Here is a 25,025-nt window from a genome sequence, read left to right on the forward strand (position 1 = left end):
CCACACTGGTTTTTCCACACTGCCTTGTCCACACTGCCTGTCCACACCACCTATCCACACTGCTTTGTCCATATTGCCTTGTCCATACTGCCTATCTACACTGCCTATCCACACTGTCTATCCACACTGCCTTGTCCACAGAAATTCCTGCATTTCACTCTTCCCACACAAACAAAGCAGCCGCTTTCAGTCCCAAACATTGTACTTTGGGCCACCTGTCTCCTGAGGTCAGGGCTACTAGTCTTTGTGGGCATGTGACCACAAGCCAGACAAGCCATACAAGAGCCTGTTGCTTGGTTTAATGCTGTGCCGTCACCATCTTGAAATTCTTAATACTTTTAAAATAAGGGCCCCCCACATTTTCAGTTTGCACTGTCTCCCACAATTACATGGCCAGCTTTGCCTGTGATCTTCTTTATTGAGGCATACTCATTGAGAGATCTAGTGCAGAGCGGCAAGATGCTCAGAAGTGAGCCACATGGACCCTGACACATACAGAAAAACATCTAAAGTAGACAATGTTAAGCACACACACGCATGCACACACATAAAAACACACATTCAAACATGCAGAAGACATTGAGATGCAACTAGAAGTAAACAACCGAGTAGAAAAAAAATAGAATACCAACTGTTTGGCCAATACAAGGAAGTAGGTGGGGACACACATTTTTTAAGTGCTTACTGTATGCTGGGTCCTATGCCTTGATGCTCTACACATCATTTCATCCAAGAATGAAACAGAGGCTTAACTAGCTCCCCTGTGGACAGGGCTTCTTGTATGAAGAGCTGAATAAGAGGTGAAGGAAAAAAACCTTAACTGCCTCTCCCTTGAGTAGAGGATGTCCAGGGGGAACATCTGTTAAGACTAAACTTTCCACTCGGTTCTTCAGGTTCTAAATTTCAGCAAGAGTGGTGAAAGGGAAAAGGCAGGCCCTGTAGAGAGAAATGGGAAGTACGGGGGTTGGGAAGAAGTAGGTGCTAAAATGAGGGAAACCAAACAAAGAAACATAGAAGTTAGACACACCTGTTCCTTGACATTCAATGACTTCTCTCTCCTCTTCCCAAACATCTTAGCTATTCTTAGGAATGAGAAGTACTATACTACCCTGCTCCTCAGTAGTGATCCCCTAGGTTTCTCTGTTGAGGTTCTGCCTCCCTGGACTAACCCACTATCATCTCTTGCCTAGACTATGACAATGGCCCCTAGGGGCACTCCCTGTACCACTCTGGCCCCCATAGCCCATGCAAAGCCAGAATGGCCTTTAGGTAATCAATCCTCTCCCTCCTGCCTCCGACCTTGTTAATTAATTTGGTCATGAACTCAGCAATTCCCAGCCACCCTCATCCCACCAAGCATAATCCAATGGATCGTGTTGCTTTCCTGCCTGCCCCCTTTCAGTGCTTTCCCACTGCACTTACAGTAAACTCCAAATCCTCAATATGATCTGCTGGGTTCACCACACCCTGGCTCTGCCCGCCTCCCTGATGTTGCCTAATATCCCCTCTTCCCCATACCTTTCTTTTTATTTCTGGAAGCCCACTTCTTCCTCTGAGCCTCTGCACTGCCATCTCCTCTGTCCCTGGTCCTTCCAGTGGCTGCTGGCTCCTTCTTACCTATCACTCACGTTTTACCTTAAATTCCTCCTTCTCAGAAGTTTCCTTTCCCGACCACCTTATCTCAAGGAGCTCCCGCCTCTCCCTCTACTGCATTGTCTATCACACCACTCTGCCTCATTTTCTGTAGGGCACTCACCGCTATTGCAAATGCATTGTACTGTTGCTGAGCTCAACCCACTAGAATGCAGGTTCCCTGTGAGCAGGAGCTCTGTTGCTCGTCGCTCATTTCCAGCATCTAAGATAGTGCCTTGCATGTGGAAAGTGCTCAAAAAAATATTTTGTAAAGGAATAGATAGATGCCTAGAACCCTGCAGACTTTAACATTTTTTCAAGGGGAAATACCAAAATTACTCCTCACAGCCTAGAATAACTAAAGGGTAGATCTCCCAATCTGCGATCATGCTTGCCATCTTCTACAGTATACATCAGGAATAACATATACGTGGTATCAGGACGAAGGGCTATGCCAAAGACATCTCCTTATTCTGGTCTTTATCAAAGGATCATTCTTCCACTAAGGTTCAACTAAACAACCCCCCCCCCCAAAAACAACAAAACAAAACAAAACAAAACAAAACAAAACAACACAACAACAAACAGGCACTAGCTCATGAATTCAGGGCTTAAAGGAAATTAGATATACACCTATTTTCAGTCCTGGTCCTATTTATTTGGTTTTTACTGGAATCTACCTAATTAGGAACAATGACTGTCTATGATGTCAGCAAATATATGAGCTATCTTAACCTAGAAATATAAGAAAGTATAAGGAAATGAGAATGACCCAGAGGGAAGAAGCTAGCAGTGCAAAAAAAAAAAAAAAAAGGGAAAAAAGAAAAAAAAAAAAGATCAAGCTCAGCATTAGTTGTAAATTCCATACAGAAGTTCAAAGGAATATAGGTTGATGGAGCTTCTCAGCTAATATTTTCATGCAAAATGAATTGAGTTAAACATAATGCAACAAAATCTTCAACACTCTACTGTATTTTGCAACTTAAAAATCCAATTTTGTATTTTATGCTACACTTAGCATTCCTTCACAACACAGTTCTGTCAATGAGACACTTCCTTCGTGTCAAAAAAAAAATTCCGATAATCAGAAAAACAGCTGTGTAGATGACTCACACTAGGTTCTGCTAGGAGAGAATTTCTGTAAAAGAGGCAAGTACCAGAGAGTTCAATTGTAATTACATGTCACAACTTTCCCAATTGAAAACCTTTCCTGTATCTCGAGAAAAGTAGTCAAGTAATCGGAAGGGGCACATGAGTACGCACCGAGCAGCGTGAGGCAAATAGAAGGGGGCTTTCATCAAAGAGGCGAGGGAAAGCGGATGTGGGGCTAAATCAACAGAAGAGCATGCTCCCACAATTTACTAATGTCCATGTTTGCCCTGTATGATCGCTCCTCCTCTGATAAAGCTGTGGCCTTAGTAAATGATTGGGAAGGAAGAAAGCAACTCACCTTTGACTGCAAACCATGTAAGTGTCCCAGGGTGAGATCAGATATTTTGATCACCACAGGATAAATTATGGAGAAGCTGCAGTTTCGATGCAGGTGCGGGACTACCAGGGTAAACCTTCCATTTGGGGTCTGGGAAATGACATTGCAGGCTTTGCGGAAAAACAGAATCACATTGTCATTATGGGTATGCAGGGTTCTAATAGAAATTTATCCTATCTGGGGCGACTGGGAGGCTCAGTCGGCTAAATTTCCGACTCTTGATTTCAACTCAGGTCATGATCTCACAGGTTCATGCAATCAAGGCCCATGTCGGGCTTCATGCTGATAGTGCGGAGCCTGCTTAGGATTCTCTCTCTCTCCATCACTCTCTCTGCCCCTCCTCCACTCCCTCTCTCTCTCTCTCTCTCTCAAAATAAATAAATATTTTTTAAATGTAATAAAAAATCACTGGTGATGTGCAGACATGGTCAGAAGGTTCTAGGTGGCAAGAGTGCTTCTAATCTTGGGGCACCTGGGTGGCTCAGTCGGGTAAGCATCCGACTTCAGCTCAGGTCATGATCTCGCAGTTTGCCCTGTGTCGGACTCTGTGCAAACAGCTCGGAGCCTGGAGCCGGCTTTGGAACATGTGACTCCCTCTCTCTCTGCCCCTCCCCTGCTAATGCTCTGTCTCTGTCTCTCAATAAATAAATAAATGTTAAAAAAAAAAAAAAAAAGAATGCTTCTAATCTCAATCTCAATCTCAGGGAGTTACCTTGTTTACAACAAGCACAAGACTTAAATTAGTAATTAATCAAACAACACTAGCTAGTGGAAGTTCTAGAAACACTTCATTAACTAGGGTCCAAGTTCCAGCTGAAAGTCTAGAAAAAATAAAGGCTCAAAGGTAAAGCCAGAACTAAAACCTTGCCTGTCTGAAACATTCACTCATTGAACTTGGAACCATAATGATATATTTTTTTAATGTTTATTTAGTTTTGAGAGAGACAGAGACAGAATGTGAGTGGGTTAGGGGCAGAGAGAGAGGGAGACAGAGAATCCAAAGCAGGCTTCAGGCTCTGAGCTGTCAGCACAGAGCCCAACACGGGGCTCGAAGTCACAAGCTGTGAGATCATGACCTGAGCCAAAGTCGGACGCTCAACTGACTGAGCCACCCAGGCGCCCCAGAATCATAATGATTTTTTTTAAAATAATGAAGTAAATAAATAATAAAATTGTTACAAAATAGACTGAGAAAAATAGAAGAACGGTAGAGGAACAGTAGAAAGAAAGGGAGAGAGAGAATCCGAAGCAGGCTCTGCATTGTCAGTGCAGAGCCCAATGCAGGGCGCGAACCCACAAACCATGAGATCGTGACCTGAGCTGAAATCAAGAGTTGGAGGCTTAATTGACTGAGCCACCCAGGCACCCCAAAGATTTCCGACTTCTAACCACACAAATATAGGAGAAACATTTCATGTTGCTTTCTGGGATTATTCTAGCTCTCAAAATAGCCTTGCGGGGGTGGGGGAGGGGTTCTTTCAAAAATTCTCTTTTTTAAAAAATAAAAATTAGAATATAATACATTATTCTTTGGCAGATAAGGCCCCATTCTTCCACCACACAAAGTGTCAACATTAATACTATTGTATGCAACCAAAAATGAGTGATGTTTTATTTTCCCGATTTTTAAAAAACTATTTTTCTCCATTTAACTCTGTAAATATATAGATGCATATATATATTTCGCTTCATGGGGAAAAATAATAAGCAGATGAATGAACTAATTTTGATTAGAATAATGTGTTTTAGGCCTGGGCTGTTCAGTTTTATACAGCATCTATGTTTGTATCCACCAGAAACGGAATAAGTTAGAGAGGTGGACTCAGAATTAGAGGGCAATGTTGAGGTCCTCTGGTCCAACCCTCTGCTCAGGACATGAACTCTGTCTACCACATCCCAGAGATGCAGTCTTTCAGCCTTTGCCTAAATATCTCTAAGACTACAACTTCAGATCTGATCCCTCAAGCGTATCCAAGATTAATGGAATGACATGGAGGGATTACAGTTTGTCACCGAATCCATTGTCATGCCTCAGATTAGAATAAGACTAAAGAGAAAAAAATAAAATTCTACCCACCAAAACTTAATATCCTACCTAGCCTAGGAAATAAGTTGAAAACTGTGAATTGATTTTCAGAGCAATGAATAGGAAATATCCTTTAGGTCATTTCTAATGACAAAAAAAAATTTCCATTCAAATCATTCCTCACTTCAAGTTTCTTAAGTCTGGTGCAATCACACTACCTATGAAAAGTGGATCTGACACTCCCTCCCTCCAAGTCCTTACTGACTGAGAAGAGAGGGAGCCCACTTACGAAAGAGGTTGGGATCTGTCTTTATGGTTACTGTAAATCCGTTTCCTGGTTGACGAACCCGGAAGAAGATCATGGCCACATTCTGGGAGGATCTGATGCTCCTTCGGCTAAGACCACTGTCACAGAAATCTATGTACCGCTCAGTTGTGGGGAGAGGATGATCCTGGGAACTGGGGAACTTCTCCCCCTTGAGAATCCAACCATCAAATACCTTCCAACAAAAAACACAGAGAGAGATGATCATCTCCACCAACTCCTGAGGTCACAGGTGTGTTGAAATTCTTACCTAGCAACGCACCTTCTGTCCTATGTCCGTCTGTGAGCAAGGGACAACCTGCACTTCCCTGCCCACTGCTTTCCATCTATATATTTTTTGACCGTGAAGGTTGTCTGCAAGTATTATTGTTAATTAATGATTGGGTTTTTTCCTCCATAAACCTTAAAGTATCCAAAGCAAGTAAACTTTATTATACTCTGTTTTATAATTCCAGCCTCCTTGGTACCTGAAACTACAGCCAATATACATTTTTATCTTGGTCATATTTTCCACACATCCCATCTTCAGAAGAATTCCATACAAGCATAATGTGGGTTTCACTTGGTCTCTTCCTTCTCCTCGTTGACATATAAACAAAACATCTCAAAACTAACAAAAGAAAAAAACTAGAGCAGCAACTTCACCTACTTGCCCATGGTTATATGTGCCCATTTTCCTCACTTTGAAACTTTTGTTTCATATTAAAATACCAAGAACTGCTTCAACACTCAAACAGCAATGGCTGTTAGGCCACTTAGGGCTTTCTACCTTCACCTGTTAAAGTCAGCTTGTTGGACAAATGGTCAGAGTCTATTGATGTTACTGTTAAAATCACCACAGGTCTCCAATGTAACGGGTTGAGCCTGGTTCACCCTGGCAAAATCACCAGCTACAAAGTGCTTCCGCGGATTGGTCCTCTTCTAAAAGGAGTCTGACAGATTCCAAAATCATTCCACTTGGGAGGTTTTTAATCATGATCCTTTTAACGGGGCTGTGTAACTCCATCAACCGTCCCAGGCTGACCCGGTAGACTTAGAGAGACCGACTAGGAGGGGGCATGTACTGAGGCCGGGGGACTCGGCCTTCCACCTGCCTCCGACTAGACTGGCTCTCAGCATCCCGCCCAGAGGCCCGGGCCCCAGGGCTTCCAAACCGAGTCCCCCGGGGAATTCAAGACAGCTCCCGCGAGCCTGCGACAGCTCCCCAGAGCCAGGGGCCGGCCTCAGAAGCGGGGCTGGCCCTCCTCGTGGCCCCGAGCGCCGGTGCCAGTCTGGATCAGTTTTCGTGTAACACAGCGCTTCTCGCCGCAAGTTCAGTCAAGTCTTTGGGGGCGCCCGGGTCCCAGGAGCGCACGGAGGGGAAGTCAAACAACCGCCGCCGGAGCTCCGGGCGGGGTTCGCGCCCCGCGGCGGTGCGGGGTGGGGGGGCGCCTCTCCCGCTCGGCCACCAGCCGGCTCCACGCACCGAGCCCCACGCCGGGCACGGCGCCCCGGCTCACCCCACTCGGGGCCCCGCGGCGGGAGCGTGCGCCGCGAGGAAGCCTCACCTTCAGGAAGTCGCCGCCCTGGCAGTCGATGGAGACCAGGTCGTAGTGGATGGTGACGAACTCTTCGGGCTCGCCGATGAGGAAGGCGGCGCAGTGCAGCTGCGGCCGGTCGGCGGTGAAGGTGAACTGGCCCGGGAGGCTCAGCATGTCCAGGCACCCTGGGGGAGGGGCAGTGGGGCCAGGGGGCCGGGGCTGCGGCCACCGACGCCCCGTCCCCGGCCGGCCCCTCCCCGCGGGCCCCCGTTCCCGGGTCCGCGGCGCCTGGTCCCCACGCCGAGCGCGTCACCCACCCCCGGCGGGCCCCTGAGCACGGGGATCGCGCCCCCGGCCGGCCTGGCCAGCCCCTTCCCGGAGGTGCCCGGGGCCCCGTGAGCGGGTGCGGAGCCCGGCCTCGTCACCTCCCCGCTGCCCCCGGATGCGCGCCGGCACCCCGACTCACGCAGCGCGCGGCGGTACAGCGGCTCCCCCGCCAGCTCCCGCTTCAGGTTGGCGCCCAGGAACCGGAGAGGGTCGTGGTCCGCAGCTTCCCGCAGCTGGCGAGGAAAACGCGTCAGTCCGAATGAGTTCAAGACTGCGGGAAAGGGGACCCGCAGCGGGGCACTCTCCCTGCCCCGCAGCGAAGAGAATAAAGTGAAGGGATCCAGGTCTCCCGCGTCCGCGTCCGGAGCAGAAGAGGTCTCAGACCCTTTTCCTCAGACCAGGGTGTCCCCAGGGGCCAAGGGAAGGACGTAGTGGCGAGGAGGAAGACCAGGAGAAAGAGGGGGCAGAAGATAGGGAAGAAAGGGCTAAGCCCAACACGGGCTGAGAGCTGAGGCAGGAGACCCACCCCCAAGGCTGGACACACACACACACACACACACACACACACACACACACACACGGAAGATGTGACGGCTCAGTCCGGAGATCGCTCACCTCTAGGTACCGGCTCTCCCCTCTTAGAGCCATCAAGATGAGAATGAAGTGACACTGAAGTTTGAAGGAAGGCGACATGCCGGTCTTGCCTCTGCAGCTGGTCGGCTGGGCTCTGGAGGTCTCAGGATTTGCTTCCCAAAACTACGCCCAGGCTGAGAGCTAGAAGCTGGTAGGGTCCCTTTGCTGGGTCTCTTTTATAGAGCAGTGAGGAGGGGAGGCTCTCTGCCCCTTAACTGATCTGAGCTCAGTAACCATGGGTTACCCTGTCTCAGTGACAAAGTGCGTGCTGATGACGAGGGTCCAGCTCTCAGCCACAAATTCTCAGAGTGGTCCAGCATTATTCACCAAGAATGATGTTAGGCACTTAAAACTTATTGAACTAAACTGTGGGACAAAGAAGGAGGTAAGGATAGAAAATAAAGGAAGGCGTTTGGCTTGACCTGCCAAATGCTGAATTATCGTTTCCTGTGGATATTTAGGGAATTTTCAGTGTTGCAAAGCCAAGTGACAAGGTTACACACATACATAAAATACCCAAACAGATAATCTTATCGTGCAGGCTTGTCCCAGAACCTTGATGGAACCATGCTGGAAATCGTCAGAGATTATAGTGTTTGTGCAATTGCTCTTGTCTCTCAGGAAGGAACTTGAGGAGTTTTTAGCTCCAAAGAGAGCTGAATAGAAGCCGTAGTCTGATTCTGCAGAATATGGCAACAATGCAACTCAAACTTTCTTTCTGTCCCTTAGTCTTTGCTTTATCCTGGTCCAGTTTCTTGTAAGCATTTCCCTAACGGAAAGCTAACTCTGGCATCTGTGAACTTCTGGATTTTCACCTAGTTTTGTCATTTAGCCCAAATGTGTACACCATAGGACACACTCCTGGGCCAGCTAACGGTAACCATGACCTTGGCATCCATCTGAACGAGTGAGAGATGAAGTCATTCCATTTCACACCTTCAAATCCTTGGATTATTTGAATATTCTGGTAGAAAGAACTGCCCGGAAACCTTACTATAACTGCTTATCAGCAACTGTACAGGGCTAAACAAATGACTTAGAGATCCAGAAATAAGTATCTCTGCTGATTAGACAGAAGATGGTTGCTTCCCCTTCATGTCAAAAGTTATGGAAAATATGGGGATACTAAACTTTTGGCTTTCCAATGTATGTGCTAAGCAAGGCAGCTACAAAGTCTAAAAACCTTGTCTTGTTTTACCTCTGCCTGACAGAAAACATGGTACTACCCTTAGCTTTCTTTGTTATTAAAATTAGTACAAATAATGAGACGTTAATACAAAATTTCAGTCAAGGAAATGGTTATATTATGTTTATAAATACTCAAAATTAAGTAGTAATTTGCCTAGTGGTATAGAACTTGGTATTTCCTTATCTTACTTGTTTAATTGGGAGGCCTTCCTACCTCCTCCATTTTTGGAAACAATCCTCAGACCGCAGAGAGTGTGACGGGGAAGCGAACCCAAAGGTCATGAACGCTGGCCACCATGTTCTTCTCTCCATCCTGGGACTGTGTAGATGTCTACATTTCAGAAAGGGCGTAAAGAGAGGAATCAAACAATACAAAAATAAATGGTTTAACACCAGCTTGCTTGGTCTGAAACACACCAGGCCATCTTCATGCCTGTCTCCCTCCCTGTTTGTGCCTGAGGAAGCTTTCAGGCTTTACCATCAACCTAGCCATAGCCTTGGCCTATTCCCAGAATTCAGCCTGGCATTCAGCTTGGGAAACTCTAGTTTATCCCATTTTGAGGGTCTGGCTTTTGTAGCGTCACCACGGAGACATTCTTTTCCAATCTTCACATGCTCACACACACACACACACACACACACACACACACACACACACTACTGATGTTCCTTACATGCATTCATGATGTTCCCTCCTCAGGAAGTGCACACTGGAAGATAAATAAGGGCAAATATAACCACAGATAGATAACATTCCATTTTATGTAACACCCCACAAATGATCACATATGGGTGAACTTTATTTCCACCAAATGTGTTATTTTCTCCAAGTTGGAAAATATCTACTAAGCCAATAGAAATTGTATCTTGGTTTTTTTTAATTAAGAGTAACTATAGGAGAAAATATTTATAAATGATATATCTGATAAGGGGTTAATATCCAAAAAATATAAAGAACTCACACAGGTCAACACCAAAAAATACCCTCAAACAGTCCAAAACAAACAAACAATCTGATTTAAAAATGGGCAGAGGATGCCTGCCTGGTTCAGTTGGTGGAGTGTGCAACTCTTGATCTCGGGGTTGTAAGTTCGAGCACCACACTGGGTGTAGAGATTACTTAAAAATAAAATCTTAATAAAATAAAATAAAATAAAATGGGCAGAGGAGCTGAAGAGATATTTTTCCAAAGATATAGAGATGATCAACAGACACATGAAGAGATGCTCAGCATCGCTCATCATCAGGGAAATGCAAATCAAAACCACAATGAGACATCACCTCACACCTGTTGGAATGACTAAAATCAAGAACACAAGAAACAAGTGTTGGTAAGGATGTGGGAAAAAAGGAACTCTCGGGGCGCCTGGGTGGCGCAGTTAGTTAAGCGTCCGACTTCAGCCAGGTCACGATCTCGCGGTCCGTGAGTTCGAGCCCCGCATCGGGCTCTGGGCTGATGGCTTGGAGCCTGGAGCCTGTTTCCGATTCTGTGTCTCCCTCTGTCTCTGCCCCTCCCCCGTTCATTCTCTGTGTCTCTCTGTCCCAAAAATAAATAAACGTTGAAAAAAAAATAAAAAAAAAAAAAAAAGGAACTCTCGTTCGCTGTTCATGGAAATGTAAATTGGTATAGACACTGTGGAAAACAGTATGGAAGTTCTTCAAAAAACGAAAAACAGAAATACCATATGATCTAATAATCCCACTATTGGGTATTTACCCAAAGAAAACGAAAATATTAACTCCAAAAAAATATATGCACCCTTGTTTATTGAAGCATTATTTATAATAGCCAAGACATGGAAGCAACCTAAGTGTCCATCAACAGATAAATAGACAAGGAAATGTGGTATATATACACAAGGGAATTTTGCTTAGCCATAAAAAAGGATGAAATGGTGCCATTTGAGACAACATGGATGGACCTAGAAGGTATTATGCTAGGTGAAATAAGTCAGACTGAGAAAGACAAATACCATATGGTTCCACCAATAAATGGACTCTAAAACAAAGAATAATAAATCAACAAACAAAAAGCAGAATCAGAACTATAAAATACAGAACATAAACTGAATAAAACTCATTGTTAACCAATAACAACAAAAGACTAATTTTCAGTTGCTTTCAAGATGATATGCTGTTTGAATAAATTTGGCTGTTTTTAATGCAATCATTTTAATAGATAAGACTTATTTTTCAGACATGTTTGAGATCAGGAAGAAAGAAACTAAGCAAATGTCCTTGGGAACTAATATAAACCAGCCTTTAGATGAAAGCTTCATATGTCAGTGATTTCAACCCAGATCCATTATCTTCTTTTGTTTTACTAAAGATGACCAGCAGTCAGTAAAGATTAGGACTTTGGGGGGTTGCAAGTGTCCTCTGTTGAAGTGATTAACAAAAGAAAAAGTTTACGACTACAAACAGGGAGTACTTAAGGGGGTGGGTTTGGGATTGACCCTAGAATAGAAAGAGATTTGGGATTATGTAGTTCCTTGCTTCTCCTGATACCTCAGTGCATATATAAGATGTCGAAGACTCCATAAATTTACACTTGGCTGTCACAGTTACATCATAGACCATGGGAGTGACTACAAAGGCCCCTTGGCATACTTACAGATTGTCTGGGTGAGCCACTATAGTTTCAGCACAATTTAAAATCCTGCCCCCCTGAATCAATGTTCTCATAATTCCCAGTCCACATAATTTTGTGGGAAAAAGCTCAAAGCCCAGGGGATAGGATCTTGTGGTAACATGACTGTTTTCATGACAGCCATACGGACAGAGAAGGGAGAAGAAGTTTCTAGAAGGGATGCTGGGTTCACAGAATAACAGGTATCTTCAAGAGACTGAAAACACAAAACAAAACAAAACAAAACAAAACCAAAAAACCCTGGTTTAATGCCCTCTTTGACCATAAGTTTTCTTACCTGTAAAAAGATGATCTATGCTGAGGATTATTTTAGGAATTAATATTCTATGTCCCACACAAAGGAAAGCTTCCAAACAGTGATGATATGAGAAAGTAAGAGAGATTAAATGATCTTCCCAGATTATCACCATGAGTCAGAAACAAAGTCTAGACGAAAAAGATCTATGTCCAGCCAGGTAAGTGATCCTCTTTCAAAGACAACAGCCCTGGAAATTAACCCCAAAATTACATTTTGGGCTTTAAGAATTACTAGGCTACCAGCAGAAAGTGAGACGGCACAGCCCAAAGCAAGATACTGGCAGATCAATAAGTACAAAGGAGACTGAGGATTGTTCATGTCTGCGCGTTCGTTGGCTTCCTTGACTTTGGATTGACATTGTTATCTCAACTTCCCTCAGGCTTACTCCAAAATATGCCATGACTAACATCTAGCCAATAGATCATGATGAAATGCAATTTAATAATCCCTCACTGCCTGCATCAAAGGGAAAAGTACAGCCGTGTCCAGATCAGTTGGTGTGTTTGTCATCAGGTAGTGGTGACGTGCATAGGCACATAACATCAGCCGCGTCTGTGACGGAAGAAAAATGAAGTGTAAAGAGTCTCATTTCTTAGTGCCTTAAAATAAATCTAAAGGAGAAAATTCTGCCAATTATGTGGAGTGACACGAGAGGTTCTAAATAAGGAAATCAGTAGGGATAACTGCAAGCTAGGCAGTGGTGAGCTATCTGGGGTGAGTTTTAGCACACTTTTCTGAGACCCCTGCCAGTGGCCAGCTTGCTTCTCCCCTCTGTCAACCGCTTCTTTTATTCATCCTTCCTTCCTTCCTACCTCCCTTCCTCCCTTCTTTCCTTCCTTGCTTCCTCCCTCCCTCCCCTCATTCCCCCCTCCCTCCCTTCCTTCCCCCCACTTCTTTCCTTCCTCCCTTCCTTCCTTCTTTCCATTCTTCCTTCCCTCCACAAATTGTGAGCAACAGATTTAGCTGCTCTACACTCATAGTATTTTATATATACCCTGAGTAGCCTTTCTCTTATTTTATTATACCTTTTAATATACCCGTCTTTGACTCCAAATGTCAATTCCTGGAAGTCTGGCCCTGTGGCTCATCCCTCTCTGTCCTCAGCACACACACACACACACCTGGAACTCCTGGATGGTACCCAAAAACAAATTAAAGCATTGTCACCACTACAATATTGGCTGACCACATCCCAAGATGTGGCCGCAGCCAGGTAATGAGAGTCAAATGGTAAAGTAGGGGGAAAGGGAAGAGAGGTGTGCTGAACCAGTTCCCAGAGTTGGCTCTCCAGGACCACAGCCAGCTGTGTGATGTGGCAGCAAGAAAGGTAGGGGGGAGCTGGAGGGACAGGGCTGGGATTCAGGCGGGGCACAAAGATTCACTCATCATGATAAATAATTTTATAATACAATACATAATAAAATGAAAGTTAATGCAAACGCCCCCCCCCCCACTCCATAATGAACAAAATAACAAAGGTTTAGATAAATATGCCCTTAATCTTAGTGATACTTCTTTTTGCCTCAGACTCCATTCTGCCCTAGCACAGCACCGTGGGGGCAACACCCCAGAGAAGTACTCAAGAACTGTAGGGGTTAAGGGGCACCTGAGTGGCTAGTCAGCTGAGCATCCAACTCGTGATTTCAGCTCAGGCCATGATCCCAGGGGATTGAGCCCTGCATGGGGCTCTGCACTGAGCATGGAGCCTGCTTAAGGTTCTCTCTCTATCCCTCTGCCCCCTCTCCCACTTGCTCTCTCTTTCTCCCTCTCTCAAATTAAAAAAATTAAAAAAAAAAAATAACTGTAGGGGTTTCATGCTTATTCGATCAACCCTCCAACCCCACAGGCTGTTCTGATTTCTGTCACCACAAACTAATTTTGCCCAGCCTAAACTCCCTAACATCGTAAGCATGCATCATGTACACTTTTTTGTTTGGCTTTTTTGCCCCTCTCAACATAACTTTTTAAACTTCGGAATGGGAGAGAATACTATAAATTCATATATCTTCCAAACCAGTAATATAAAGAAAACAATTCTATTTTAAAATGGGCAAAAAATACATAAAATAAAATAGGCCAATAAATGCCTTGAGAAGTCACCTCACGAAGAAAGATACAGAAATTTCCAGTAAGTGTATGTGAAGGTGCTCGACATCACCAGCCACCAGGGAGAGCAAAACAAAACCACAATCAAATACCACTTCACATGCACTAAAGAGCTGAATTAAAACTAAAAACAAAAATGAACAAAAAACCACCACCACCACCACCAACAAAGAAAGAAACCAAAAACCCCCTGATGACAGGTGGACTTTTGAGGAGAGTGGAGCCCCTAGAGCAGGCATGGAAACCCCATGCCCTTTCCTTTCCCCACAGCTTCCCCATGCATCTCTTCCGCTCAGCTCTTCCTGAGCTGTATCCTTCTATAATAAATCAGTAATCTCAAACTCGCCATTCACGAAACGCAGTGTGAAGATATGCTCATATGCAAAGAAACTAATGCAAACGTCTTAGAACCAGTGCCTCTGGCCAAACTATTAACTATTGCGGCCTAAAACAGAGCCAGAGCAGTGAGCACCTGCCCGCGTCACTGTGCTATCCACTCAACCATCTGGAAAACTATGGCTGCACCAATGTAAGAAAAATGAAACAAGAAGACCTAGATTATGTTACATTTTCCAGGTATTGTTCAAACCCCACAGTTGGGTAAATACAAGGATGACATAAAAATCCGGTAGTTTCTAAATTAAGAAGGAAACATTAACTTAAAAAAACTGACAATAACATTAAGAAAAAACGTAAAGGCAAACCAGTTGTAATGTATTTATGTAATGGAAAAGTATCCAGCAATAAAAAGAGAAACTCTTGGTCCATGTATCCACATGAATGAATTTAAAAAAGTTATGTTGAGAGGGGCAAAAAGCCAAACGAAATGTGTACATGATGCATGCTTGCGATGTTAGGGAGTCTAGGCTGGGCAAAATTAGTTTGTGGTGATAGAAATCAAAACAGTGTTTGTCTGTGGGGTTGGGGGGTTGATGGGGCACAATGAAATTTCTTGGGAGGTAGGAAATGTTCTATATCTTGATTGGGATGGTGGTTACATGGTATATACATTTGTCAAAACTCATAAAATTGTACAGTTAAGATCTGTGTATTTTATCATACATAAATTATTTCTCAGTTAGAAACACTGGGGAATAAAAATCATGGTGAGAAAATGCGTGATGCCTTCTAAAAGCTTCATGAGAGACACTAACACGTTTGTTCCCTGAGGAAGGCTAATGAGGTGTGACTAAAGAGATGTAAGGCAAAATAAGAGAAATTAGAAAAAAAAAAAAAGAGGGGATGAGAGAATAGAAGAAACAGGACAGGAATGAAAAGAAGAAAGGGAGAAAAACAGAGGGAGGAAAGAGATCTTGGGGTGCCCCCACAGTCGTTATCCTACCGTTAGGTTCTGAGTTAGCACCAACATTTTTTGAATTATAAAATATGAAATGCATAGAGAAGAGTGTATTAAATGTACATACATAGTTTAAATGAGAATAATACGATGTATTACCATCCTTATTCCTACCACTCAGTTTAAGAAACTGAGGGGGTCTTCCAGGGGTCTACCCCAGTTTCCCTTACTCTCCATCAATGGTTGTGTCACCTAGATACATATCCCTAAGGGCAATACTTTTTAATTTTTAAGCTTCAAGAACAGGTATAAATTTAGTCTGTAAGGAAGCCTTTCCCAATCTCTTCTCTAGAAGGGTTAAGTCTGGGTGATGGTGTTCTGGAGCCAAGTGGAAAGATCTGGAAGGGCTCTGCATTCAGGGTTCAGCGTGCAAAAGATCAGTCATTTGTCTGTTTCTCATACGGTGCTAGAATTTCAACAGTCTGGTGTCCACAGTACAGAGACCCTCTGCAGAGAATGAACCTCCAAACTTCTGTGGGAAGGGGGATGGATAGCAGGCTCAAGGGCTGAGAAATGATGAGAACCTATATCTGGAGATCTAGCAGCTTCTCCAAGGCTTTCAGCAGTGCTTTTTATTGGGTGTCTCCACCGCCTCCCCACCCCCGCCAACATCCCTGCAGAGCTCAGTTCCAGCAGCAACCCCTTTGAGCATGTTGCTCTGTAGTTTCCCCCCTGCTTGCCTTGAGACTATGCTTTCTCTAGTCTCAAACAAGGTACTCTTCTCATATCTGCTTTCTGGCTTCCAAAATGTTGGTGCTGTTGTCTTTTTTACAGTTGGTTCTCCAACCCCTCCCTTCTCTTTTGCTCCTTTCTTCCCCCCCCCCCTCTTCTTCCCCATCTCCACGTTTAACCTTTCTCTCTCTTTCCTCCTCCCACTCTCACAATGTGTGTGCGTGAACCCATTTATAGGAAATTTAATAGCGTTTTGGGAGGCAGTGAAATTGGGTGCTGCATTCAATCTGCCATCCTTCATAATTACAAAAAAAATGCATTTTTTTCCTTTAACATATTCATAATAAAAACATTAATATAGGCCAATACAAAGGAAGAGCCATAAATCATCCTTAATCCTTCCACGCAGATAGAACATAGTTAACAATTTAGTATTTATACTTCCAGAGAGATATATACATAATTTTCCTTACAAAAATGAGATTATAGTACATATACAACTTTGCAGTATGATTTCTTCATGTCATATATTATAAACAGGTTTTTATGTTATTAATATACTTTTCTCACATCATTTAAATGCTAAAGGATTCTACCGGCATGACATTTTATTTAATCAATCATCTATTGGTGAACATTTCTTTTTTTTATTCTTTTTAAGCTTTTATTTATTTATTTTGAGAGAGAGAGTGAGCAAAAGCACACACACGGGCGAGGGGCAGATAATCCCAAACAGGCTCCACACTGTTAATGCAGAGTCTGATGTGTCTCAGAACCCGAAGATCATGACCTGAGCCGAAATCAAGAGTCTGACGCTTAACTGACTGAGCCACCTACGTGACCCTGATTTTTTGGGTATTTTTGAGAGAGAGAGAGAACAAGAGGGAGAGAGAGAATCTTAAGCATGGAGCAGTATCTCACGACTGTGAGATTATGACTTGAGCTGAAATCAGGAGACGGGCGCTTAACCTACTGAGCCACCCAGACACCCCTATTGGTGAACATTTCTATTGCTTCTAATAACTTACTACTGGTAATTAAATGAATGCATAATTTAAAGTCCTTTACTTTGGTTCTCTAGATTTAAAGCTAAAGCCTGAAATGGATTGTCACCACGGATTCTTTTTTTTTTTTAATTTTTTTTTTAACATTTATTTATTTTTTGAGACAGAGAGAGACAGAGCATGAACGGGGGAGGGTCAGAGAGAGGGAGACACAGAATGTGAAACAGGCTCCAGGCTCTGAGCTGTCAGCACAGAGCCCGACGCGGGGCTCGAACCCACGGACCGTGAGATCATGACCTGAGCCGAAGTTGGCCGCTTAACCAACTGAGCCACCCAGGTGCTCCGTCACCATGGATTCTTAAAGGTAATAGCTCTTTGAGTCTGGGATCAAGAATAAACGAACAGAGCAGGGATACGTCAATACCATTTATAGTTTTGGAGGAGAAATAAATCAATTACTCTTCATAAAGTCATGAACATTCAGAATTGGATGCCTCCCCCAGCATTCACTCATTGCCTTCTTTTCAATTTAGAAGAGAGCCTGAAAGGAAAAGAGTAAAAGCATGAGGCAGACTGACAAAGGGGTTGCTTTATTTGTGAGGCTAAATGATGGATTTTAGATTGCTACACATGGCATCTCACAGCACAACATGCCTGTCTGTGAAGACCTCTGGGTATTTTGAGAGCAGGAAAGGTCAAATTAATCTCAATGATGTGTCAAATTAGCGATCATATGAATTCCATATTGTCACCTGCTCTTTGGCAGGTTTGATAAACCACATGTTAAATTGATTATGCAAATTATCATAGGTAAATTAAAACATCTGTTCCACATATCATCAAATTTCAAGGTGAAAGTCTTCCTGAAGGTGAATTTTCAGTCCCTGGTATGTTTCTTTTCTAATGCCACACATCAGATGCTACATGTTCACAGCACTGAACAATAAGCTAGTTTGTTTTTCAGACGCAATGCCAGTTGACATGATCCATAAAAATGAGAATGAAAAATACAGCATAACTATGGAAGATTTATCTTTTCACTTCTTAAAAGGATAAAAGGGTAAGTCATGAGGCCACGGAGGTGATACAGGATGGACACACTGGAAATCATCCCAGGAGAATCCACCTGAATATACCGGCTGACGGCTCAAAGCCTGAAGCCTGCTTCAGATTCTGGTCTCCCTCTCTCTCTCTCGCTCCTCCCTCACTCACGCTCTTCCTCTCTCTCTCTCAAAATAATAAATAAACATTGAAAAAAACTAAAGAATAAATAAAAATGCAAAGATGATTATTTGGGGGGGTGGGTAACATAAATAAATAATATAACAAAACAAAACAAAACAGGGCTACTACAACACAGATGAACCTTGAAAACACTATGCTAAGGGAAATAAGCCAGACATAAAAAGACAAGCATTGTATGATTTTGCTTATATGAGGTACGTAGAATAGGAAAATTCATATGGACAGAAAGTAGAATAGTGGTTAACAGGGGCTGAGGGCAGGGAAGGAAGTTTGCTTAAATGGGCATAAAGTTCCTGTTTGGGAAGAGGAAAAAGTTCAGGAAATGGATGGTGGTGATGGCTGCACAACAACGTGAATGTTTGTAGTACTGCTGAATTGTATCCTTCAAATTGGTCAGAAGTGGTAGATTTCATTTAATGCATATTTTGCTACAGTAAAAAGAAAGATGTGGCCATGAAGAAAGGACAATTGACAAGTTGTATTATTTAAAAATGGGGACAGGGGCGCCTGGGTGGCGCAGTCGGTTAAGCGTCCGACTTCAGCCAGGTCACGATCTCGCGGTCCGTGAGTTCGAGCCCCACGTCGGGCTCTGGGCTGATGGCTCAGAGCCTGGAGCCTGCTTCCGATTCTGTGTCTCCCTCTCTCTCTGCCCCTCCCCCGTTCATGCTCTGTCTCTCTCTGTCTCAAAAATAAATAAACGTTAAAACAAAATAAAAAAAAATAAATAAAAATGGGGACAACAGTTCCTCTTCCCTAAGGTTGTGCATATCGAGGGAGATATTTGAAAAGTGCTTAATACAGGGTCTGGCCTGCAGCAAAAGTTCAGGAGATGGTAGTGCCACCTGTGTGACAGGAAACTGCTCCTTCCTATCCACAGTGACATTGCGTGGGGTGTGCTGAGAGGGCGAGTCACTACATACCAAGGCTCATGTGGCCCAGATATGATCAGATCGGCAGCTACTCAGCGCCCTGAGGTGCCTTCAGGCCGTCCAGGGGAGGCTCCCCAAGCCCCCAGGGTTGTTCCACTCCTTCTAGAAGAGGCTGACTGGCACTCTGTAGGCTTCTCCCTGCTTCACTGCTCCCGTCAGGGAAACACCCCACTAGGACAACATTCTCCTCTCCTGTGGTCCCTTGAGGGAGTCAAAACTCTGCCCAGTAACGCAGCTGAGAAGAGAGCGCAAGCCTAACCCTGAGGACCCAGCTGACCTGGCTTCTCTGAGTCATCCCACCAAGGACGCAGGTCTTGGGCAACTGCGTGGATCTCACCTCATCTCTCTGTTCTGATGCTCTCTGTTCTCCTTTCAATCATCTCAATTGTACACAAAATTTAGCGAGCTCTTGACTCTTTACAAAATACATCTTTAAACATTCTCTTGAAGAAAACTCCCACGGTTGCAAATGGCAGGAACTAAGATTATTACACTAAATGAAATTTAATTACGAAAGCTCCTCTTTGTTTTCTCTTGGATTTAATATTGATGAAGCGAATATAATTTTGATTTCTAATTAGTTTTAGCTCCCACTGGTACTGAGTTGCTTTGTTTAAGTCTTAAATATTACAAAGACTCATTAAAGGCTTTTCTTTTGCCGATTTTTAAACTCTTTCTTCCCAAATCCTACCACCAACAAAAAAAAATCTAGCTTCATTTCCTTTTTATTTTAAAACTTTGATGAATAAATAAATGGCTTTTCTTTGAAAAGGGTAATGATGAAGCATTCATCTATGGAATGGCGAGAGTGGAAAGCTCAGTGGGGCTTTATGTTTCTAATGAGAGTTTCAATAAATAACCTTCAGTTCTGTCTGGTCACTATAAAGGCATAAAACCTCATGTTGTTGAAAGTCGAGGGAAACATCTCAGAAAAACACTTATTTTCCAACTTAACTGAATTATATTACTTAGGTTGTGCCTATAGGATATCAAAAGAACTAGTCAGTTCTGTACAAAGAACAAATGAACTAGAGCAACTCATACCAATTTGAGGGGAGAAGAACAACAATAAGAGTTAACATTAAAAATTAACAAAGAAAATAAAAAGCTAAAAAAAAAAGATAAAATCAATACAAAAAAAAGAGTTAACATTAAATGCTTGATTTTACAACTCACTGTTTTGAGATATGTGGACACAAAACACGTGGCCTCTGAAAAACAGCCGATATACTGGGAGGACTTTTGGTATAAATTATATAAAACTACAAATGAATAAAAAAAGAGAACATAACTCATCATTTTCCCAGCTAGAGATGACTGTTGTCAATAGGCTCTAATCCAATTTCTCTGTATCTCTCTTCACGTGTGTATGTGTGAATATGAGGGTGTGTACATGGTGGAGTCAAATTTTACACTGTGACTTAGGTGTACAAAAAAAAAAAAAAAGAAAGAAAGAAAAGAAAAGACACTTTCTTTGTTCTCACAACAGCACCTCGCCCCTGGGGATCAGGCTCCCACAGCTGGTGGCCTTCCTATTGCAAAACTCGCGTTCTCAGATTCCCTACCCATCTCGTCCTTTCTACAGCACTGCTTCATCCATGCCATGGTTGAACCACATGAGGGGGCTGGAAGTAAGGATACCTGCTATGAATAAAAGGTTTTTATCCCCCCCCCCAAATTAATATGTTGAAGCCCTACCCCCCAATGTGATGGTATTTACAGGTGGGGCCTTTGGGTGGTGATTATTTACATGAGGTCACGAGGGTGGGGTCTGTATGACGGATTAGTGTCCTTATAAGAGGAAGAGAGACCAGAGTGTGCTTTTTCTCCCCCTGGACCTGGGAGGAGACAGAAGACAGCTATTTATGAACAAGGAAGTAGGCCCACGTCAGGAACCAAATCTGCTACCACCGTGAACTTGGCCTTCCCAAACTCCAAAACAGTGAGAAATAAATGTGTTTTGTTTAAGCTCAGCTAACTAAAACAATGCCACCCTCTAGCTGTGCAACTCAGGGCAATTTATTCACCTTCCTGTGTCTGGGGATAATCTGTAAAGGGGTGATAATCCCACCTACTTCTCTGAGTTGTTGAGAGGACCTACTGAGGTAATATGCTGGAAACTTTATATCTCTTCCAGGTACAAAACAGAATTCAACCCGTGCTGGTCCCTGCCTCTACTCCTTCTCTGCCTGAGAAACAGACACAGTGTAGCTAAGGATTGTGTTCCTCTCTCAGGAGTTAATGGAATTGCCAAGGAGGAGCTCAGAGTACGTAACCATAAAGGGAATAAATTACTTTGAGTTTAAGGCATCCGTGTGGGTTTGGAGGGCTTTCCAGCCTCGCACAAATCACTCCTCATGAAATGCCACTGTCTCCGCAAAAAGCACAAGTACCCTGTAATTTGGGGATTTGCTTGTCTCTCTTGTCTTACTCTTTATGTGCAACCGGTGGGTTCCTAGGTTTCAAACCCACTCCTTCTGACTTCTGAACAGCCTCTTGACCTCACTTCAAGTCCACAAATGGAATATTATCTATGTGCAAAAATATAAGTTAACATCAATTTAAGTTCTGTAAATTTGGGGATTCTTTTGACTCTACTAAGGATAAATGCAGAAACTATAGGTTTGTACCAAAAGAAAGAAAGGAAGGAAGGAAGAGAAAGAAAGATTTTAAACTAACATCTTAGGCAGAAAACACATTAATATAACTGAGTCTACAACTGTTTCTCCATCACAGATCACAAATCATCACTGAAGGGACCCAAAGAGGCCCCTTTAAAGATAAATCAGACTTACTCTGCTTTTTTATGATTTCTGTAAGTGTGCAGATCTCAGTCAGTTGCCTGCTGACAGCTTCAGGCAAGGAAGCTCTGAACTTTACACATCCCTGTCCAGCTCTCAAAGCTGCCCCTGAAATAACTGGGGTATCAATTTCCACAAAAAGCCTGCCACACTGTATTTTTTAAAAAAATATCTCCTCTAGTGGACTCCTAAAGCATTCCCCAGACCAGTAGTATGCCAGGATATTGTAGGACCACAAACTCTGTTCTCCCTAGATCCCCCCCCCTTCACTTCAAGCATACTTCAGACAATTGCTCAAAAATATCAGTGGTGAGGGGCACCCGGGTGGCTCCGTCGGTTAAGCGTCTGACTTTGACTCAGGTCATGACCTCACGGTTCATGAGTTCGAGCCCTGCTTCGGTTCGAGCCCCGCATTGGGCTCTGTGCTGACAGCTCAGAGCCTGGAGCCTGCTTCGGATTCTGTGTCTCCCTCTCTCTCTGCCCCTCCCCAACTCATGCTCTGTCTCTGTCTCAAAAATAAATAGTAAACATTGAAAAATGTATCAGCGGTGAGTCAGACACAGTGATCAACAGAACAGAGATTTGTTATGTTCAATAGAGTTATGAGCTAAAGATAAAGTTCAAGTCACCTCCGCTGACGTACTAATCAGGAATTTTCAGGGTTGTTTTCTGTTAGGAGCTTGGTAAAGAATTTCTTGCTGCAGACTGAACAGGGAGGGGCATTGATCCAAACCGCCTCCTGCTATAAACAACGGAAATCTGCAACTCCGTAGCCCTGAAGTCCACACTGTGAGATCTGTGCCTACTTACTATGGAAATTAAGTGAGATTAAGTTTTAATGTGCTTCAGAGCTGAGCTCAGTCCCCGCTCTGCTGTGCCTTGGGGTGTGTCACTTCTGTGGACCTCAGCTTCCTCCTTTGTAAAATTCAGACTTGCACTAGGCGGGTCACGAGACCCGTGGAAGCTGAGGAATGAGAAGGGAGCTTGCTCAACAGACAGAGCCCAGCCAGTGCTCCAGAAATGCTGGCAGAGTCCAGGGCGGACCTCACAAATGACTCTGCTCCACAGGAGAATTTAGGAAACGCTAGATGGGGAGATTGCTGGGTCTTTTCTAGCTCTCAGACTTCTCTGATTTACAAAGGAAAAATGACTCTGGGCGGAAATAGAAGATGTGTTTGCCACCAGTTGCCTTGCAATGCTCTAGGGAAAGCAGGCCAGCAACAGGTGGCAGCAGAATCTTAGGGTGCTGACACGCAAGCTGTTTTTATCCCCATTTGCCTCTTCACATTAAGGCATATACATATCTTCTTCTTTTCCTTTCCTCTGTTTCTGGTGCCTTCTATTAATTGCACCCCCTTCCTTTCGTAGAAGGGGATTGGCATATTTCCCTGTATTAGTGAAGAAGTTTCCAGGCAAAGTGGGCATACACACCCACAGCCCCCACTCAAGATCTTTCTTCAGCAAAAAAGTACAATATGCATCTGTTTTCTCCCTGACATGTAAAAAGCTGGGATGAATATATAATTCAAAGACCAAACTTCCTTGTGTTGGGAGCATTGTCTAGCTAGGAGCTTTCATTCCACATTCGTGGCCCTGTAATTTTCTCTCTAGGGTGTCCATCAACAAGGTGGCCTCCTACCGTGGCTCAGACTCTATTAGGGAAGGTGACACGGGAGCAGGAGCGCGCTAAATGGCTTCTGAGCTGGTGAGTGACACTGGGAGTTTGCAGACCAGAGAGCCCCACATGGACGTGCAAAGAGCTCTTGATTTTAACAGAACCTGAGCTGCATCTGCCCTGCCGTAGCTCATCCTCTAGCATCTTAGAAGGGGAACTGGAAGCTGCATGTGGCTTGGACAGTTCGCTATCTCAGAAAGAAAGCGGCAGCTAGAAGCGGCTCCTGTTCCCGCCCCAGCTACTCTGTAGAGCCTCTGTTGTTATGCCATAAAATACGACAGGAGGGACAAAGGACTCTCTCTCCCACCCTGAAGATGCATTATCTCATTTTCAAAATGGGCTCTGAAGCCACGGGCACGACGACACTTACATTTAACTCAGCCAAGTAAAGATTACTCAGGAAGCAATCAAGTTGTGAAATCTCAGGCACCTTCTGTTGCTTATACGTCCGCCTCCTCTGCACAGGGGGGATTATTGATGGCCCAGTTACAGTCCCTGTTTCCTTTGTGGCTGAAAGACCAAAATGCTATAATTTGTGGAGGTCTCTATTGTGTAAAAGTGACAGTGAATTAGACCCTTTGTTTCCAAACCGAGGAGGCGGTTCTGACTCAGGTAATTCTAAAGGGTATTTGAAATCAACATAGATGGTGAGAGCACGGGGGCGTTCAGTCTGGCTTCCCAGGGGTCTTGTAACACCTGTGTCATGTCGGCACCCCATCTTCCCTGCCCTGTCCTTAGACCAGAGAGGGCGAGGGTGTGGGAAGGGGGAAACAAACACACACAGGCTTGGAGTCAGCCGGACATCAGCCCAAAGCCAGGCTTCTGCACATTAGCTACATACGATCCTCACAAATTTGTATTGCTGTTTTGAGCCTCAGTTTGCTTCTCTGTAAAATAGTACAAATTCTCACTTCACAACGTGGGTACAGCGTCACAGCAGGGGGCTAACATAGGGACAAGGCCCGACCATAACAAATGGTCAGTCCTCACCTCCCTATATCCCCCCTTTGTACACCTGTCATTTTGTATGTTAAAATTCAAATACTTATCTCCCATCTTCCTTCTCCAAATACCCTTCGGATTTTCTTTTATAATTTTCCAACGGTTTCCTTCAAGAGCCTAGGCCACCATCAGAAGGGTCATTAACT

The 25,025-nt window shown here is 43.9% G+C and overlaps 1 protein-coding gene across 2 annotated transcripts in view; it reads right to left on the bottom strand.

Moving 5' to 3' along the window:
- The window catches only part of CRHBP (corticotropin releasing hormone binding protein), a 12,920-nt gene extending 4,585 nt beyond the window's left edge, over positions 1–8,335 (bottom strand). Inside the window, exons 1-5 of one of the 2 annotated variants that reach the window (XM_040450318.1) lie at positions 7,935–8,329; positions 7,459–7,552; positions 7,020–7,177; positions 5,437–5,647; positions 3,083–3,231 (exon numbers count right to left, since the gene is read on the bottom strand). In XM_040450318.1, coding sequence (XP_040306252.1) covers positions 3,083–3,231; positions 5,437–5,647; positions 7,020–7,177; positions 7,459–7,552; positions 7,935–8,012 — 690 coding nt within the window. In that variant the 5' untranslated portion in view covers positions 8,013–8,329. Of the gene's footprint in view, positions 1–3,082; positions 3,232–5,436; positions 5,648–7,019; positions 7,178–7,458; positions 7,553–7,934 lie in introns of both variants that reach the window. The other variant, XM_040450326.1, reaches the window with a different exon arrangement.
- Between the last annotated feature and the right edge of the window lie 16,690 nt (positions 8,336–25,025).

Source organism: Herpailurus yagouaroundi, unplaced genomic scaffold, assembly GCF_014898765.1.
Source record: "Herpailurus yagouaroundi ecotype Mexico unplaced genomic scaffold, PumYag 29, whole genome shotgun sequence".
Lineage (NCBI taxonomy): Eukaryota > Metazoa > Chordata > Mammalia > Carnivora > Felidae > Herpailurus > Herpailurus yagouaroundi.